Source organism: Thermoascus crustaceus, assembly GCF_041956765.1.
Source record: "Thermoascus crustaceus strain CBS 181.67 unplaced genomic scaffold VTN00scaffold_2, whole genome shotgun sequence".
Lineage (NCBI taxonomy): Eukaryota > Fungi > Ascomycota > Eurotiomycetes > Eurotiales > Thermoascaceae > Thermoascus > Thermoascus crustaceus.
In genome coordinates, this window is record NW_027192528.1 from 1513454 (window position 1) to 1531310 (window position 17857).

At 48.5% G+C, this 17857-nt stretch overlaps 7 protein-coding genes across 7 annotated transcripts; 2 read left to right on the forward strand and 5 right to left on the reverse strand.

Moving 5' to 3' along the window:
* Positions 1-3293: 3293 nt before the first annotated feature.
* VTN00DRAFT_4066 (uncharacterized protein) lies at positions 3294-4580 on the forward strand (the record flags this gene model as incomplete). The annotated part of the gene is made up of 1 exon (XM_069430453.1): positions 3294-4580. The coding sequence occupies one exon, from the start codon at positions 3294-3296 to the stop codon at positions 4578-4580; it is 1287 nt and encodes a 428-aa protein (XP_069289587.1).
* Positions 4581-7272: 2692 nt separating this feature from the next.
* VTN00DRAFT_4067 (uncharacterized protein) lies at positions 7273-7770 on the reverse strand (the record flags this gene model as incomplete). Its single annotated transcript, XM_069430454.1, has 1 exon — positions 7273-7770. The coding sequence occupies one exon, from the start codon at positions 7768-7770 to the stop codon at positions 7273-7275; it is 498 nt and encodes a 165-aa protein (XP_069289588.1).
* A 276-nt stretch (positions 7771-8046) lies between these two features.
* VTN00DRAFT_4068 (uncharacterized protein) lies at positions 8047-8405 on the reverse strand (the record flags this gene model as incomplete). The annotated part of the gene is made up of 2 exons (XM_069430455.1): positions 8047-8248; positions 8335-8405. 2 exons carry the CDS (start codon positions 8403-8405, stop codon positions 8047-8049), a joined length of 273 nt encoding a protein of 90 aa, XP_069289589.1.
* Positions 8406-9236: 831 nt separating this feature from the next.
* Positions 9237-10343, reverse strand: VTN00DRAFT_4069 (uncharacterized protein; the record flags this gene model as incomplete). Its single annotated transcript, XM_069430456.1, has 2 exons — positions 9237-10056; positions 10162-10343. 2 exons carry the CDS (start codon positions 10341-10343, stop codon positions 9237-9239), a joined length of 1002 nt encoding a protein of 333 aa, XP_069289590.1.
* Positions 10344-10803: 460 nt separating this feature from the next.
* On the reverse strand, positions 10804-12342 carry VTN00DRAFT_4070 (uncharacterized protein; the record flags this gene model as incomplete). The annotated part of the gene is made up of 1 exon (XM_069430458.1): positions 10804-12342. One exon carries the CDS (start codon positions 12340-12342, stop codon positions 10804-10806), a length of 1539 nt encoding a protein of 512 aa, XP_069289591.1.
* Positions 12343-13575: 1233 nt separating this feature from the next.
* On the forward strand, positions 13576-14461 carry VTN00DRAFT_4071 (uncharacterized protein; the record flags this gene model as incomplete). The annotated part of the gene is made up of 4 exons (XM_069430459.1): positions 13576-13701; positions 13765-14040; positions 14108-14374; positions 14429-14461. The coding sequence occupies 4 exons, from the start codon at positions 13576-13578 to the stop codon at positions 14459-14461; spliced, it is 702 nt and encodes a 233-aa protein (XP_069289592.1).
* An 839-nt stretch (positions 14462-15300) lies between these two features.
* On the reverse strand, positions 15301-17143 carry VTN00DRAFT_4072 (uncharacterized protein; the record flags this gene model as incomplete). The annotated part of the gene is made up of 9 exons (XM_069430460.1): positions 15301-15361; positions 15603-15745; positions 15839-15872; positions 15954-16052; positions 16176-16284; positions 16376-16579; positions 16658-16676; positions 16742-16865; positions 16992-17143. 9 exons carry the CDS (start codon positions 17141-17143, stop codon positions 15301-15303), a joined length of 945 nt encoding a protein of 314 aa, XP_069289593.1.
* Between the last annotated feature and the right edge of the window lie 714 nt (positions 17144-17857).

Here is a 17857-nt window from a genome sequence, read left to right on the forward strand (position 1 = left end):
CTCTATAGTCTGTGAGTCGGAGGAAACGACGCCTTTTCCGGCGACACTTGACGCTGCTTTCCGCGTCCTTTTCTCCCGCATGACCAAACACACGATCACTCTCCAGACCCATCCATCTCAGGTCCGGGCAAGAATACGCGGAGTTTCGGCCGCGCTCCCATCCCTGTCATCGTGATAGCTACAGTACTCGGTCGCATCATCTCCACCAACATCCATCTCTACCTGTTAGTCAAACAAGGCCTGCTGTCCAGAAGATCTTCCAGACTTTCCTCCAGATGTCTGCCTCAAGCTTGGATGCTTATCCTGCCTTCTGTATGCCTCTGCAAAATATAAACACCAAAACTTCTCAGGAGCAGCTCCATCCATCATTTAACTTCAAGTAGAATTTAAGGTTCACCTCATGATGAGCCGTTGACCGTCAGCCAATTACATGGGGACCACGTATAGACTACATAAGCTTCTAGGACCAGGCGATCAGCCGAGGAACAGTAAACTCAGCATATAACAATACTAATATGCAAAAGTCATAAATAAGATATTAAAAGCTCTAAGAAACACTGCACAACCAAAAAAAAGACAAGTCAGAGAGGAATAACCGTTATTAATAAAAGAAGTATTTTAGTTAGTTATATAGTTGTTATGACTAACAAGGACTTGCGGTGCCCAGCGCAACAGGCATGTGAAACAGCGGAGTAGTTCTGGACCCCGTGCGAGGAACGTCACGTGATATGGAACTTACCGAAAATGGTATACAAGAAGGTATATGTGCCAAGAAGTGGCATACAGAATGGTATACGGAGGACTAGTTATATAAGGACGCTTGTTACCCAGCATGTATCTAGTTCTTCGTGCTCAATTCACACATTGCTGTTCGACTATATACTGGCAGGTCAGCAGGCTAGTCTACTATTAGGGAGTCATTCCTAATAGGCGCCCTACTTCTGACTATTCGTGTCAAGCTATATTGGTTCCCACTCTACGCTCAAGTCCATCGTCGTTAGAAAGAGGTTCTGACCTACGAAGTCCAAAGCCTCCCTACCAAGACCAGTTTACGAGTACATCAGAGCAGCGTGTAGCACTAGTCCTGTTGGTTCATAACAAATATCTTCGCAGACTATCTAGTGTTGGTAGCAACGGGTCGACCTGGCCAACTAGCCTAGGGCTCAGCGCTAGGGCTGGGCGCCCCACGTAGTCATAACCAGCCAGCTTCGCACCACAATAACAACAGTTTCTTACGTGCCAACATCTAGAAATGCTAATATTATTCTATGTGCTACTAAAAGACTCTTCTACCTACCCCTTCAAATTCGCTTCTGCCCTTCAAATTCGCTTCTGTAACTATGTCTCTAAAAGTTTATAAATTTTAGCTCTTACTTACCCTTCTTTAAATACAATTAACCGAATTCTAATAGCTTTATTATATTCTTAGCTTATTATTCTACCTATCTTATCTCTTATAGCTTCTATTTTATAATAGTATTCGAGCAGATGGCAAGCGGGACGCGAAAAACGAGATTCCATTGTCCGATGCGACATGGTCTGCCGGGTGTCAACCTATTTGGGGATGGTGTCGGATAGTTCCGCTTCTGGCCGCCCTGGCTGAACCGCCCGATCTATATAACCCCGCAGTGTGTCCCTCGAGGGACAACCTCCTCGATCTTTCCTTTCCTCACCTCGCTACGCTCGGCATACCGCGGCCGGGCACCTCCGAGGAGGATGCTGCGCTACCCGATGATTGCCCTGATTGGGGAAAGGGCGAACTTTCCGACGTGATCCATGTGGCCTCCTGCGTCAGGAAGCTCAGCAGACGGTGCCGGGGATCTCATTGCATGTCTCCCCTTGTTGTCTGCCGCCCTATAATATCGTGTTCTCATTTTCGGCGTAGGCGGAGCTTCATTCAGCAGTCGCTACTTTTGTCACCATCTGTACGGAATCGATGCTTGCTCTACACTGGAATTTTCTGTTCTATGGCTCTCATTGTTATTGCAGTTGGTAGTTGCTACGATCTCTAACTGTGGTTGAACTCATCCAGGGCACGTCGCCAAGTACACCCTCGAAAGACGATCCCAGAAAGATTGTGCTGGTTGGCGTCCAGGAAGAGGATGAATGGATGAGGACGTCTCAACGCAGAGCTTGGGTTTCTTTGCTGGATGCTCGTCGAGCGTTAAAGTCTGCGACTTCCGCTTGAGAGTCATCGATGTGTTTGGATGAGGCCAGCAATAGCAAGGAGAGACAGGTCTCCGGACAGCGAAATAGAGGAATGGGATATTTTTAAGAGCTTTTAAATAATAAACAAAGGTCTAGACTGCGGTGTATGTGACGACCAAATTGAATTTCAGGCAAACGGAATGCAGCCAGAATTAACGAAATCCTGTGCTTCCAGCCTTCTCTTAGACATGGAGAATCTTATTTGCAGTGTGGCCGCTATGTACTGCCATAATTATGACGCTGGGTGCTCCCAGTTCTGTCACATGTACGAAGTATGTACTTCTCTCAGTTTGTGTTTGCCTCAGGCAACGGGATAATTACTTATCTCCTGCCCAGGGACAAACGTCCGTCTATCCCTCCCCGTCTCCTCTTCTTGTGTTCTCCACCAGGCAGAGTCTCTGACTCTTCACCCTCTCGTCTCTCCCTCAGTTCCTAAATCTCTTCTATGCATATGTTACTATGGCAACTCACAGATTCTGCGGCTCCTCGTTACTATTGCAACCTGTATTGAGCCAAGGCAGTTGACTACTCCACCTTTCCATGGTTCATCAAAACTTTGTCAGAATGCGGGCAGTTTGTCAGAATGCGGGCAGGCTCGCACTCAATCATTCCTTCAGGCAGCGATGCACAGTCGAGGCAGTTGAGAGAAGAGCATTTTATTGATGGTGACTCTGTAAGTTTCTCCCACGGAATGTTACATTGATGAACTGTAGCTAACAGTTGACCGATTTTTTCAGGAAACCCTCCAAATATTGAGAGATAGGTGCCCCGGTAATGCTCGGTTAGATCCACTTGTATCACCCGACTCGAATTAATCCCGAAGCGTCTCCTTCCGCTGTTTGACTTGGGAGTCGCAAAGGTATAGAGGCCCTAGTTCAACACCTTGTTTCATCCCATCGATCTGCGTTCGTCTACGCTCATCATGTCTCATCAGAGGCAGCTTCTTCCTGGTTTCACAGACAAGCTTTTACTGAGATTCAGACGTGCTGCATAGTCTCTTCAATCGACCATCTTGTTCTCTGCTCTTCTCCGACGACGATACAACAAATACAACTTTCCAGTTTTCTCAACTTCCATTTTGCAAAATGGCAGGTGCTCAGAAGCGGACCAAGGAGGACAACCACCTCAACAGGAGCGACTTCCCTCCTGGGCCAGCGTACCGTGATTATCTTTCCCCGGAAAAGAGGACTTTCATTGAAGCTTTCATCGAGAATATCAACGCCCGCGATTCTTTCGATGCTGACACCTCGCCCGCTCATTTCGATCTTGATGATCAAAGTGATTGCCTCTTACATTCTCCATGGTCCTCTGGCATCGAATCTCGATCTCCACCGATTCCTCTGACCGTTGATGCTCTAACGAATTATTTGACCGCACATGCAATGTCTCCTCCTAGAGCAAACTCAGAGACGTCGTACTCCATTTCGTGCACATACGACGGCTCTCCCAGCAAGAAGGTCAAGACGGGAACAAAGACAGTACGCGGCGATGATCCTAATTACGTGAGCGAGCTCGAGGATAGATGTATTGCTACCGAGGACTCCATTGATCAACCAATCAATTTGGATGAACTGGTTGAGCACTTGCAAACATCGAGAGACTTGCCCACGCAAGACAGACTCAGACGCTTGTATGAAGTTGCGGAGGACGCCACAGTCGAGGACAATATTGCTTCACTTGTCGTTCCCGTGGTACTCGATCTGGAGTCTCTGATAGCTGATAAGCGGTGTAGAGTGTCAATCAATGCACTGTGGGCCGGAGAGTATCCACTGCCTTCAGGGCGTTTGGAGACCACTCGAATATCTCCTCCGAAACCTGACGTCACAATCGGATTCTCATCAATAGAATTTCGTAACTTTTCTGATGCGAAAACCTCCCTAAACGCCATAATCTTCCATCCTGTGATCTCGAACCAAACACTTTACTTTCCCTGCTTTACTACCGAAGCCAAAGGCTTACAATCAAATGAACTCGCCCGCCGACAGAACCTGCACAACGCGGCTGTCATGCTTCGGAACCTTCGACAAGTTCATCAACATGCTGGCATATCCTCTCCGGAAGATGGTTTCGATCATCGCGTTCATGTTGTTTCAGCGACCATGGACAAGGGAGAGATTACTTTGTCGGTTCATTGGACAGGCGTTGAGACAAATGGGAAGGTCTGGTACTACTCGCGAAAGATCGGTACCTGGAGCTATGCGGACACCAAATCTTTCACCACTGGAGTCAAAAACCTTCGCAATGCCATTGATTGGGTGCTTAAGCACAACCGGGAATCACTAGCAGCAAATCTCAAAGTGCTAGCAGAGCGCGCCATCTCCTCGGCAGGTTACACACTCGATACTCCCAACCTATCTCAAGCAATCGATTAACAGCATCACGTTCTGGATTCCAAGAGTTATGTTCTCGTTTTACGATTTTCTTTGCATGCTTTGTTGTTTCAATGATGTCGAAAGATTGCTGCTTGTGGCGCTCACATGTATCTATTACTCGGCTGTCTTTAGTTCATGGATAAGCCTGACGGCTTTTGATCATTATTGAATGAGATAGAAGATTGCAATTGCATTAGCTACGTTTGCTCCGTCACATCTTCGTCAAACGAAACTCTGCCGTAAACACGACGAGAGCCATTACAGCGACAATTCCCATTTCCTGGAGGAGTCGAGCTACCCGACCCACCGAATGCTGCGTTCCAGCCTTGGAACTACTGCAGGAATGAGGTTTTCTTTGATGAGTGGTGATATCTAGTTGCTATATAAAATAATGCAAAAGTCGAACTAACTCCTTAGTTAGGGAGGCTTCTTTAAAACATTTACTTGAGTTATCTGGGCTTATGTCATCTCCAAGCGTCTCTTTGCTAGTTGATTTCAGGACCCTCTAAGGTCGCCGTCAGTGAACATACAAAAGGTAATAGTGACCCTGACTTTATTAGTTCCCTTTGTCCCATCGTCAACTACTATTGTTCAAGTAGGTTTTTCTCTTTCCCCCCTTCCGTTTTCGCACACAGCTTTTCCAGACATTTAACATTTCGCATGGTCTCTTTGACCAGCGCTCCCTGTCGTGTACTCATCTTCTCTACAGACCAGCTTCCTCACCTACGCTACGCCATAGCAGTTCGTTACAGAATTTCTACTTCTTCAGACAATAAGTTTACATCTCCGTTCTCACTCAGGGATCACACTGATTGTTGACGAGAATCATGACAGTTATCATCAGGGAGTATCCAATCGACCATAGAAGATAGCTAGGCACCTACAACAAGTACCGTAGGATACTAGATCTAAAGCGTTACTCGTCCTCGGACAACAAACCCGCGCTGAAGTCAGGCCTAGGACTGGTAATTATTTTCTGCTCTGGACAGAGGACCACACGGGCCATAGGTCCGCGCTCCCGCAGCGTCTGGCGACCCAGGACACCGACCAATGGAAAAAGCGAGCCCGCGTAGAGGTGGTGTTGATGAAATGTAAACTTGACAGAGGCTAGGATAAAATGTTTCCTAACTTCTTGCCATTAAGTCCGCCATAGGAACCAGTCTTAACTAGGCAACATTAGAATATCTGGGTTCTCAAACACTTTGAACAAAGGAGTGACATTACTTCATTCTGGTCTCATACAACGAATAAAATGCAAGTTAAGCGGCGATATTGCTTAGTTGCCTGTTCGCGACTAGCGATCGTCTGGGCCTTTGTCCGCGACATACAGATGAGGCAGGTCGCTCGTCGAAAATTTCAACGAGGTACAACTAGCTGGCCGACAGAGTACACGTGACCACGGTCAGACAAACCTTCATCAAAAAAGCTGACTGATCTGTGGAGGCCATTTGATATTCAAGTTAGGATGGTATTCTGGCAAGATGGTAAACATGAGGAAATGACGTTCACTGAGGGTTGAGAAACAACAAAAGCGATTTTATCACTTATTCAGAAGGAATAGTTTTAAGAAGAAAGATACATAATCTTCCCCTCACAAATTGCAATTTGCTGTTCACTGATGCCGGGGTTCTGAGTTGGTGCTGTTGTGGCTTTGTGTTCTCTTCTAATTTCCTGCTGTTCACGGTATCGTTGTGACGGCGCGGCAGACACTTAGGCGGTAAGGTAGGCGGTGTTGAGCATTCCTTTGTCTCTGGGATACTGCCGGTCCTACTTGCCTATATATATCACGTTACACGAAGCCCTGCGAATTCTTTCCTTTCTTTTCCCCTCATGCTTTCGATTCTGTATGACAAGCTACCATAGTTTTAGCTAATAATACTATGACTGAGCACCGTCACAATCGCTGTCCAATACTGGGAAATTGGGAAACAAAGCATGTCCAAAGTGAATAACAAATGATGTAAACGCCGGCTGAACCCCTGAGATTCTTCTTCTTGAGAGAGTGACCAATGCAGCTTTTTCCATGACTTAAATAGCTTCAATTTCCCTCCTTAGATCTGAGACTAGTGCTGAGAGATAGATACATATTGATAGTCGAAACAAGAGATTATTATTTACAGATGTCTCCAGGGGCCAAAAATTTTGTACTCACTGGCTAGTGGCAAAATCGGCTTCGTACTGCTCTCGCTTATATAGCTTCTTGCCACGCCGTCACATATATGACTATAGATTTCAAGTCAATTGCCTGACAATTAACCTTTGTTACTCTAATTAATCTTGTTACCTTGATGGTCTGATTGAGCCAGAGAAGACTGGGGCTTCGTTGGGTTCCAGCCATATCCTATGGTATCAACATGGTGGCAAAGACATCGATATGGTGGTTTATGCGTGGATTTATAGCCATAGTGGGTAACAAACAATTCAATTAGTATCTAGGAATATTCAAGAAATGATTAACCATATGAAAGATAACAAGTAAAATCTTCCTGCAAGCGTTAGCTAGGAAATTGTTATTCCAGTGTTCAAATTATATAACTGGACAAGTATATCAATTTTCAGTTCAGAATATCATGAAACAAGAAGATAGAAAGTAGAAATGAGGAACTGAGAATGTTGTTCTAGGGAGTGGGGACCTAAACTTCCATACATGGACCATTTCTGGCATCCGACGCTGCCACCTGTCCGACGAAGATCAACAGCTTTTATAAGTTTGCGTATCAGAACTGGGTGCGAACTTTTCCTTTGTAACCTCGGAGGCCAGAATGCTGAGAATTCCCTGCGTATGGCTGCTGACTCCGCTGGAGTGTAAGGAATGGACTTCAACTGCCATTCTATCGTGTGGACATGGGTCATGGCCGTATATAGTCGCCGGAGGACAAATACGACAGAAGCGATGAACTACAGCTGGTATATCGTCATCGGACTTAATGTCAGAAAACTGATTTGCGGGGATCTTCCTCAGACATGTCGGAATACGTATCGGGTGCCTTTCCTCGCCCGATGTGATCGATTTCATGATCCCACCATGGATCTTTGTGAAAGATCCAGCCGAGTGACCAGGGTTCATTGTCCATGAATTTTGACGGATAGCAGACTGATACTCATAATCAAAAAGTCGTCCAGTAGTCGTCTGACAGTGTGGATGGCCAACTGACAAGGTGTAGGAAGTGTGCATACTCAAGCCAAACATGGGGTGCTCCACATTCACTCATTTGATAAAACAGCCGTTTTTCATTCGTTTTCCGAAAAAAGTGTAGTCGATGTCTGGAATCTCCCAAGACAGCTTTAATATAGCTTGGTATGTTGATCCCGCACTTTTTCAACATATCACGCCATTCATTGAAAATATAGCTGTTGCTTAAAGCTGTTGCAAAGACTTCTGAGATCAGACCATCAGGTAAGTGTCCAGGATCAGCTCCTCGTTCCACCAGAATCCGAAAAAAAGTACAAGTACCTTTTACATCAACTATTGTCTGTCGACCGCCGGTTCATCCCTGCCAAGACTCACAAAGATGCGCCGTCCGACGTCTCCATCGAGCCGCCGCAAGACGGCATCTCGCTCCTTGACACCAAAAGCGACCTGCTGCTCTCGTATCTGCACAATATCGTCTTCCTGATCCTGTTCCAATTGCGGGAGCTGTCCTCGTCCAGATCCGACTCGATCATTTCTGCTGATTGCCTGAGCCGTCACACTTTGCTGCAGCCCTGTCGCGTCGATCGTTCTGGGGGTGGGTTGCAAGGGGTGGCAAATCGCGCATCCAAAAGGGGGAAAATGCTCGAACTCTTCACCAAATTGAGAGAAAATAGGGACGTAGGAGAGGGCATGTTGAGCCGGGAAGGGGAGACGGTTTATATAGCTTGGGATTTCTATCAACAAAGCGGCGAGGAGGGCTCTTATCCTTATCAGGTAATATCACGGGACCGCTAAACTGGGAGCGGTAATCTCCTAGTCTGGTTAACCAATTTAACCAATCAATCAATCGATCGTAACGCGGAAACCGTGCGGATCCGTATCCAAGTGCCTTCAAACCCCAGAAGTACCCAGAGCCAGATCTCAAGCTTAAATAGAATACCCCACATATTGTATCTGTAACCGTTAACCACAAGAGACCCGCAGGCGGGGGGGGAGGCGGGCATGATCGGATCCTGATTCCTAATGCATATAGAACATTCTAACCACTTCAAGCTATCCCGATGCACCTAAGATGTGAATATCATTACTACAGAGATTCTAATCAATAAAAAAATAAAAATAAAAAGGGCACACAGGCTCTCTGGTCCGTGTGTGAAAGTGAGCAAGCAAGCCCCTATGGTTCTACAAATCGAGTCTATGTTCTCCTATATAGCAAAATATACGCTGCAGGGAACGTTATGAAACATAAGAAAAAAGGAGGGTATGGCATTCATCAAACACATACATGAAGGCCAGAGCTCAGAATAATAATAAGCTCAGAACAGTACACCCAAAAATATATAACGCAGGACCAGATCAGAAATAGTTCTATAGGTCTATGTGATATCCTCCCACATTCTATGGCCCGTAAGTCCTGACAATCTTCGTTTGTCTTTCTTTCAAGCAGAGGAAGGTTAAAATAAAAAGAAAAGGAAATCAACATACATACCCGTCATCGTACCGACGTGGGTTGGGAATCAGAATCACGCTGAAGTGGCAGTCGCATTCCACGAATCATACAATCCCCACGCTCCCGCGAGGAAACTGATAAATCCCGTCAAGCTATCGGGTACTCCAGCCCCCTGCTCCAGACTCCAGTGCACGCACAGCGGCGCCCAGCAGATGTTGTTGACCAGTTTCTTCCGCCATCTGCGGATCTCGAGTCTCCGCGCTTCCCGCTCCTCTTCAGTAAGCTCCACCACCGTTGTCGTTTCTTTGTCATCACCCTCTTCCGTGGAGATTTGCTTCTTTTGTTCCTGCTCTTTCCGCTTGGTGATCGCGCTTTCTCGCGCCAGCCTCACGAACTCGAGTACCACGTGCCCGAGCCACGCGCGCGTGCTCCAGAGGTACCACTTCCCGATCCCGCCCCATCGGTCCAGGATACGCTTTGGGAGAATGCCCTTCGAGGCGAGGTACGCCACGTTCTCCAGAGTCTGATAGAGGACATTCATGAGGACCTGGAGCAGGACGATGTTCCGGATGACCGGATCAGCCGGGGGAGATCGCAGGGTCGCAGAGCCCCAGGTCCATAGTGGCAGGAGGCCAAAGAGGCGGAGAGTGTAGCGGGTTTCAGAAATGAGGGAGGACAGGGCGAGGAGGGGAGGCTTGGATGGTGATGATGACGCCGGCTGCGACGGGACTTCCGGCGCAGTTGCTTTTCTCCGTGCTAGTCTGAACAGAATGAGACGGAGACGGGTCCGAAGCGCAGCAACAGCCGCTGATGCGAGAAGATAATGCAAGGCATGGGACGAGTAGTTTATGGCCGCGAGGACGGACTCCTGACCGGCGGCTGTGGAGAGGAGACTACATATGGGGCGAACCAGCACGGTTAGCGATTAGATCCGTAGATAGACACATATAGATCTGATAAGGCTGAAGAACAGAAACCAGACAAGGCAATTGACTCACGTATCCAACCGCCGAACGGTGATATCGGTGGTCGAGAGCGCAGAGCCCAGCGCGTGTCGGAGATTCGCTGGGGATGGAGGCGGCGGTGACTCGGACCCTGCGGGGTCTGTCGGTTTCCCCGCAGATTTGAGAGGGTCAACGGGCTCCTGAGGGGGATCTGCGGGTTGGGCTGGCTCCGCCATGGTTGTCTCGCAAAAACCGGCTTCTCAAAAGGATTCCAGAAGGCGAAAGGCCTGCGTTCGCCTTATCTACAGTCGTACAGTCGCCAGCTCTGCGCACCTGATGTTTCGCCGGTGCAACGGAGCCGAGGCTCGGACTCCGGGAGTTTCTCCTGACGTCACGTGGCGTGCGAAAACCGGAGCGCATACTGCGGTAGTGAAGAAATTGAGGGATGCAGCCGTCTAGCAAGCTAATCAAAGACCGTCTGGAAGTAATTTGCATATTCAGATTGAATTCATTAGCTGAAAGTACGGCCATAGCAAGTATCGGTCTCCGCTGCATCACATGAAGAAGTGTCTTACATACAGTAAAGTACATTAATTTAGCATCTTGCCGCGCCTTAGCGTATCCCTTGGTCCCGGTACCTACAACGCCTTTCATAAATCATAATTCAGTCCATATGCGCCCTAAAGATTCGTTTCATCATGCCATGATGATATCCCTGGTGCCGCTCGTCACCCCTTCTTCCGTCAAAGCGACCCCTCCGCTGACTCCGACCTCGTCGTCGTCCGATCGGGAGTCAGGACGCTGATGTTTTCCGGTTGGTGGTAGTTGTTTCTGAGCGATGGTAGTGTGTGCAGCCCCTGCGGCTGTCTGCAACATGGTCTCGGGCCTCGTCCGACGTTGATCAGATGGAGGAGCCCAAAGAGATCGATTCTTCCTCTTAACCAGGAAGATCCCGCCACGTTGCGTGGGAGTGGGCGCGCGCGACTTGGGTGTAATTTCTCGAGTCGTCTGAAAGCCGCTCTCATGCTGGATTTCTGATGCTTCCGCGTCTTTGTCTTTTTCAGTCCTGGACAAGCTATCTCTCTTTTCCGGAGTAGTCTCGCCATGTTGCCGAGACGGATACTGTGATTCCATGCCGTGACGTTCCATCTCACCTGGCTGCGTAGCTGCGGCCTGTGTCTGGTCAACAGAATCGCCATTCTCGCCTACCCTTTTGCGGCGGAAAATCCTAATTCTCGCGTTATCTTCTTCAGGAGAACAGGGAGTCCCTGCGCGTTTGGAGGAAACGTTGAGTTGCCCCAGTTTTCGGATGAGATGCACATCAGAGACGCGTCTGTTCAGAACATCCCATGCTGGAGGAGACTTGACACTTGGTTCGCTGCATATCTCATTGAGACTGGCCCAGGACCGCTCACGGCTGGCAGGTCGACAACTGTGACAGCACTTCAAACGACAGGGTGGCGGCAATGGATCGCTTATCGGGAGTGCTGCCGTGTCAGCTTCATCATCTTCGACATCGAGATCACCACTGTTATCATTAATGTCCTCGACCGTCTCCGTCCACGCTTCATCGTCCGGACCTTCTGGGATCGAAGAGAAATCAGAGAGACGGCTCGGAGTGGATGCGGGAGTCGGATTTCTGGCTGCCGCAACAGCGTCGCGGACTTTGGCCTTTTGAAGTCTCAAAAGCTCGATCTCCTGGGCAGTGTAGTGGCCTCGTTCTATGGCTTTGCTGATCCAAGGGCTGAGAGAGATCTGGTCCGTAGCCTCCGGGTGACGGGACTGATAGCTTTCTGCGGAAGATAAAAGGTCATCGTCATTTGGAAGAAAACCACCATGGTCTTCCGTACAGACGTAGAGCCATCCGAGGAAAGGTTTGCGGTGGCATATGTCGCATGTCTGGTCCTTTTCAGTATCGAACTGGCGTGTCATCGTCGTGTGTGTGCAAGTAGGCAGCTGGATGCTTGCATGGGGAGCAATTGGCGGGGCATGGACATGCTGGAAACCGCTGGTTTTACGATGCCAGTCTGACGGAAGGGCAATATGCCTTGGGGATGTTTCTGGCGCGTCTGAAATGGACGACAGACCAGGAGAGGCCAGATTGGGGAGCGACTCGGTACCTGGCCTGGCGGACGCGTTGTATGGCGACGACGAGGGCAGCTTTGCGTCTTTCCCACCAGGATCCGCCATGATCCGGAGAGGAGAAGACGTCAGCTGGGCCGCGGGGGCTACCATCTGGCCCGTCACCAGGGAAGAAAGGAGAGGAGAGAGACTTCTGTGACGGCAGCAACACGGTTGTTGTATGAAGCCTCAGGCAGGAGGGTCGACATCATCCTCACGCCGACATGGGTGGGGAGATCGCAAGGTTGGCGGTTGTGGGTGGCGCAAACCGTGGTACGCAGTGAATGCAGATGGGAGATACTGCGGAACCGCGGGAAGAGAGAAAAGAAGCTGTTTGATGTTTCCCAGAGGTGCTGTAGTTAATGGAGGGCGAGGAGGGCATATGAAACGGACTTAGGCGCTCTCGAGGGGACTCCCGTTACGGTAGTGTAGAGGAAGCCAGCAGCTGGGAGCTCCCGTCCATGCTCATCGAGCACGTCATGATAGAAGAACACAGGAAGAAAAGAAAAATTGGAGTTAAGAAAGGTCTGAAAGAAAAAAAAAATTCCTTCTTCGACAGGCTTCTTTCTACGGATCCACACACTTCGCTGGATACTGGGTCTGGAGTAGCGGTACCTAGATCTAGCTTAGGTACAGGATGGGCGATGGGATTTTTGTGGAAAAACCATCCGAGCGTATCACCGTACTTCTGGTCCAACGATGAACAGCAAGCTTATCTCAGCGCAGTCTCCATAACGGCTCTCCGCGACCTGTCGAGACACGGCGGGCTAGATCTTTGCCTTGCGATCGGAGATACGAACCGCAGCAGTGGACCGCTCTGTCACCCCGCGGCTCGGCTGCGCTCCCCGGGAAGAACATGAAGCTCCTCCATCCAAAGCCAGCGCAGCTTACCTGCGTCGGCTTCATACCCGCCGGCCCTGTCCCGGGCTGTACACGGTATATCTTCCCCAGCTCTCCGTCTCAGCCCCTTCGTTCTCCGCATTGCGCGCTTCCGACGCACGACATATTTCTATTCTGGTGAGTCCACCCATCAACTTCCATCCTCCCCTCGTGCTGCGTTACTGCTCCTGTACAGTACCGACTACTCCGTACCACACGCGACAGCAACCCTGCCGTGAGCTGCCTCGGTACCCTGCCGTGCATCATAAACAAACAGCCCCCTTTCCCCAACGGTCTCACTGCTGCGACACAATCTCTGGAGATCTCCCAGTACCCCAAGCTCTCGAAACCTCGTGGGAAGAAAAAGAACTCCGCTGACCTCGTCGTTCGCAGTCATTGGCCTTTTGACTTCTCCGGATTGCGCGCACACCCCGAGAACCGCTACCTTTCCCCACATACCCGTCCAACATGTCCAACATGGCCACGGTCAGGTTCCAGCAGGAGACCGTCCGCGCGGCGGAGAAGTCGGAGGTCCTAGCGCACAGGGTTGGTGAGCGCTTGACAGGTGGAATAACCGAATCGGGGTATCTGGCTGTATGGTTCCTTGGCCTGTTTACATGATGAGGCGCTTTGATTGACCGATACGGACATTTGCAGGCCTACTTCCGACAGCTGCAGTCGAACCCGCTGCGCACCAAGATGTTGACATCTGGTGTCCTTTCTGCCCTGCAAGAGCTTCTCGCTTCGTGGATCGCGAATGATATCAGCAAGCATGGCCATTACTTCAGCTCACGTGTGCCTAAGATGGCCCTCTACGGGATGTTTATCAGTGCCCCTCTCGGCCATCTGCTCATTAGCATTCTGCAGAAGGTCTTCGCGGGGCGGAAGAGCCTGAAAGCCAAGCTCCTGCAGATCATTGCCAGTAATCTGATTGTACAGTCCCCGTAACTGCCAGCTGACTCTATCATCAGAAAACAGATACTGACCCGCTGCATCGCAGGTCTCCCCCATTCAAAACACGGTCTATCTCTCTTCGATGGCCGTAATCGCGGGCGCCCGGACTTTCCACCAAGTCCGCGCGACCGTCAGGGCTGGCTTCATGCCGGTCATGAAGGTCAGCTGGATCACCTCGCCTCTGGCTCTGGCCTTTGCGCAGAGATTCCTGCCAGAACAGGCTTGGGTACCATTCTTTAACATCATCGCTTTCATCATCGGAACATATGTCAACACCCACACCAAGAAGAAGCGTCTCGAAGCTCTGAGAAAGGTATGCAGTCTACCACGGATGCCAATGAACTAGCCGCTGACAATGCTGTTACAGCACTATGACAGCCGTCGAGGTGGTGGCCACTAGAGTTGTCTGAGAAGACGTCTCATTAGAATTTATCCCGATAGACATGGATGACATTGCCATGTCTATCGCGGTATCTATTAATGAGTCTGTCGAGTAAGGCTCTACTATGTTTGCTCCATGAGACACCAACGGTCCCCTTCCCTTTACCTTAGCCGAAATGCTGAGGACATAGGGACATCTAATTGACATGGCTAAAAAAAAAGTTGGCGATGCAATGGAAAACTTGAAAGTGTTTTACAACCCCCTCTGATTATGATGTCTCTTTCACGATTTCCAATTCTCTGTGGCTAGCTACCCTACTTCTCCCTCCGGGTTGGAGATGATGAAAGATATTATTCCCCCCCCCCCCCCCCCCCACTTTCACGACGGCTGGTATGGCATATATTTCTATCTGCATAGAGATATATCACCCCCGGCTTTTGAGAACCCTGACACGCATCCCCTATTTGCAGTTGGTTGTATCTCTCTGGGTAATTTTTCTGGTTGAACTTCTGTTGGATGGATAGGGAATGGAAATGGAAAAGAGGGTTATTATAATAATCAGGCCAAGTTTTGGGTAAATCTGCGCGCGCGTATTCTCACCTGTGAGGATGTTTGTAGTCCCTATTTGAATTAAGGATTTCTATGAAAAAAAAGCCCGCCTACTTAACGTCACATTTGGACATCATGGTGATGATGTACAGTACGTAAAATTGCACATATGTACAGTAAGTATGTTGAATACTACCAGAAGGAGAAAGGACAAAATGAGACATTGCAGGATCGTCATCCCTACCCTAGTCCTATCTTTTCTCTCTCTCTTTCCACTCCCTAGAATGGAGCTGAATTGTCAAGCAGATTTACGCGGTACCATTATTGTCCGACAGAGCTTCGATATCGTTGTACCGCTTCGTAGTAGAACTAGAAAAAGAAAAAAAAAGTAATTAGCCCAACCCTGGTAAACACTACTAATAAACCCCCCCCCCCCCCCCCCGCCCGAACGACTGTCAGCTGTCCAGCACAGTACAACGAAATACAATACATACCTCCACCTCAAATTCCCCCTACAAATATACCTGCACCCCTGAACAAAGTCCTGTAGCTTCTGTAGGACGCCTGAATTACTATCAACTCTGAGCTGTTGCATTTGTAACGAGCACACAGCCGGTCCGCAGCCTCGTCGAATTCCTTAATCCGATCCGTGATGAGGTTGACAATCGCTTGCCAGGCCGCGTCGATGCTCCTGTTGCTGCCGAGCTGGGCGTAGAAGATAGCGACGAGGCTGTCGATTGCGTCGTCGTTCGCCTTTTGTTGTTGTGGTTTGGATGGGTTAGTTATGTGCTGTATTTAGACATGAGGGGGGTAAGAAAAGGTAGTTAAATCAACGAGCAAACTTACAATTTCCTTTCGAAGAGAGTACACGTCATTGACCCTGTTATTTTTTTGTGTTAGCAAGGTAGAAGAATAATACCTAGGAGACAAGAGCAAGAACAAAGAACAAAGAACGACATACGCAGCGAGGAGTCCAGCGGCATGGTGCCAGATGATCTTGAAGTCAGGATCTTCAAAGACAGGAGCAGGCAACTCCAGGATCGGGTAGCCATAGGCGAGTCTGATGATAAGAATTATTATTCTCCTGCAATATTATTTATTGGGGGAAGGGGAAAGGTGATTGTTCCATACATACGGTAAACAAGCCAGTCAAATCCCAGAACCACTACTTCCTATCCGGAACTCACAGAACTGCTCCACGGAGGGAACCACGCCAGAGACACGAATCTTCTGCTCGTATTCCTGTTCCCTGATGTACAGCTCGATTTCGCGCATGGGTATCTTTCTCTGGACTTTTTTTTGGGGGGGGAGCGTAAATTTGGAGATGTCAGCCCGACCCCAATAATAAATGATGTTATTCTCTCGAAGTACTTAGTGACTCACAAACGCTATAAGTCCCCCGAATCTCCTTGAGAATCTCTCCAAGGCCGTAGATTCTCTTGTCGGAAGTTACGTCGTAAGGGTTGCGGTTGTCATCATCAGATGCTGCAAGCCCAAGACCAGATCTGACAAAGTTGATTGTCTCCTGACGGAATTTCTCAGCGGCAGGAAAATTTTCCCACATTGATCCCGCTCGAGTGTCGAATTCTATACGTCCATGGCAATGACAAAGTAGCTTGTTAGCTGCAGACAAATTGAAAGAGGTAATGTAACTTATATACGAACCATCGTCCCAGAGGAAAAGCTAGTACGTAGATTCAGGTATGTATCGTTAGTTCAACAATAAGAGAGAAAGAGAGAACCACATACCCAAACGTTCAGCAACGTTGCAATCCAGATGCCTTCATAACCCTCGTAGGGAAACCACATCGCATGCATAAAGCCCCAGTCGGCCTGCTTGGACTTTTCCAGAGTCTTTCCCGGTGGAACGACCCTACAATCAATCAAGATGCGATGTGAATGATAGGTTCGTATTATAGATTTATTGGAAAAGACGCGGTCTTCACTATCTAAGGGAAGAAGCAGAAGAAGAAGAAGGGAGAAAGGTCAAGTAACGTACCATTCCGGCCACGCATCAATGTCCTTCCGAAGTAGTTCAAGATGAGGACTTATTCCAGCCGGCCAGTGTTGGAGCAGACGGGTCAGATCAGGTGGTTGGATGTCGTGACTGCGGAAGGCAGTCAGGATTTCCTCTCGAGAAGGGTAAGTCATCTTTCCTAATTAGCAGGAAGTTTTGAATAGCAGCAAAGCAATACTTCAACAGACGAATGGCTTGACACGCGAAGGAAGATAATGAATTATAAACCGAAGCCGAAGATTGATAAATACCTACATAATTCAACTACTTATAACAATTGCCGCCTAAGTATTTATCCTACTAACTTAGTAATAATTACCGATCTACTTTCTAATTTATTTTAGATATCACATCACAATCACAACCCTCGTTCTTCTATTTACTATCTTGCCTTTTCTCTCAGGTCCTGTTATGCCTATCAATCAGGTCCTTAGCTACTCAAGACAAGAATATGATACGTTCCAGTGCATACCTAAATAGCCCACAAAAAATTTTATACACCCATGTTACAGCAAATTGTGTGTTTGCATGTGTACCTAGTATTATGTCAGATTCCTACTGCCAGCGAGATTTGTTTTTTGATTATTTTTGCAAGGGGAGAGATATGGGAGCCACTCTAGCCCAAGCTAACGCCCTTAGGGCGGGCCCGGAGGCCGGGGGTCCTATCTTTTCGAAGAGGAATCACCCCTGAGAGTAGTACTACTGACACTCCTACCTTCTTATCACTCCTCCTTAACATGTTTCTGTCCAGAACCCCATCTCATGCCCTCTATATATGAGACTTAATAAGGGCATAAAGTCCCTTATATAAAGAAGGGAGCCAACACCATGAAGTCCAGAATACTAGT